The 1383-nt window shown below is 49.2% G+C and overlaps 1 protein-coding gene across 1 annotated transcript in view; it reads right to left on the bottom strand.

Moving 5' to 3' along the window:
• Window positions 1-948: 948 nt before the first annotated feature.
• The window catches only part of TMEM39A (transmembrane protein 39A), a 9258-nt gene continuing 8823 nt past the window's right edge, over window positions 949-1383 (bottom strand). Inside the window, 2 exon segments of the mRNA XM_010150194.1 lie at window positions 949-1378; window positions 1381-1383. The exon segment at window positions 1381-1383 is cut by the window's right edge and continues 52 nt beyond it. Coding sequence (XP_010148496.1) covers window positions 1209-1378; window positions 1381-1383 — 173 coding nt within the window. The 3' untranslated portion in view covers window positions 949-1208.

Raw genomic sequence — 1383 nt, 5'->3', positions numbered from 1 at the left:
GGCGCTTGACTGATGGCTGAAATGGTCAGGTGGCCTCTGACCAGAATAACATTGCATTGCCCTCCCCTCCTTAATTACCTGTGTTAAAGTGCCAGCTCCCACCACCAGCTGTCACCAGGGCCTGCGGTTAATTCTACTGTTTTCCGTCTTCTGTTCCTCTGTGTGAGAACTGCCACAACTCCGTTTTTCCCTAGATTCTAGTATAGTTCACCTTTCTGAGAAACAGTTCAAAAGGAAAGCATTTCCTCTGTTCGTAATGGTTAGCCACTGAACAGCACCCAGACGCCGTAGCGTGAACGCGGCCGAATCGCATTGCGTGGCGACGGGGCGTTTGCTTGGTGTTTGACAGGAATAAGTTTCCGCCAGGTACTTGACTGCTTGAAGGAAACACCTGAGTGTTCCCTAATTTAACGCTGTTACTCGGGGGATTAAGAGATGGCTGTTTATCATTTAGGATGGGATTTGAAATTGAAATTTTACATTACCCAACCCGTTTATGTCAGTACTTGTTCTTTCTCTGGGCAGAGCGAGGGAGCTGAAGGTGTTTGGGGGAGAGGCAGGAACCGAAGGCAAGAGTGTGTTATTTTTAAAAGGTACTACTTGCGTCCTGCTGACAGCGGGAGCAGGGACGGAGAGCTTTTACTGCCTGTACCTCGGTCATCCGGCACACTGCTTCCGCCCTTTCCCTCGGCCGGCGTCGCATCCGTGCACGTTCCCGGGGCCAGACTTACCTGGCGCTGAGGTTACCAAGGTAAACTTCACTCATCCCGCTGAAAGGCTGCTGGGTGTCCCTTTTCCCGCAGGCTGCTGGCTGATCCGGGTGGGGCAGGACACCATCCCCCCAGCGTGCAGCGGCAAGGCAGCTGTGTGAGCAAAGCGGACGCAGTGACCACACACACAATCCTGTTGCTTCACATAGATATATGTTTGGGTATAGATGATATGGTATATACACATCCTTTTTTTTTTTTTTATATAGATATATAAAATAACACCTTGTTTATAAAGCGACATTTAATTGCCACTGGTTTCCCTTCCCACCCCACCAAAACAACAGTATACAAAATATAAAATATTTTAAATATTTATAAACGCCGCAAGGAAAAAAAAAATAGAACTGTACGAAAATATTTTTTTGTATTTTTCTTTCTGAGGTTCCCTCCCTGCCCCAGGGGAAGGTGAAGAGAAGGGGTGCGCGTGCGGCTGGCCTAGTGTGCCTTCAGTCCGTAGCTGTTCAGGGGGTAGGAGTACGCCCTGCCTAACACTATCCGGTCCCGGAGGAGCTTAAATAAAACGTAGTAATTGCAGAAAAGGATGAGGGCCATGGAGAGGGTGTGGTTCCACTTCTCCGAGCGCAGCAGCGAGTAGAGCTGGTAGCAGACC

Source organism: Eurypyga helias, unplaced genomic scaffold (assembly GCF_000690775.1).
Source record: "Eurypyga helias isolate BGI_N326 unplaced genomic scaffold, ASM69077v1 scaffold16594, whole genome shotgun sequence".
NCBI lineage: Eukaryota > Metazoa > Chordata > Aves > Eurypygiformes > Eurypygidae > Eurypyga > Eurypyga helias.
Note: the sequence above shows the minus strand (reverse complement) of the source record. Positions and strands in the feature narration are given on the sequence as shown.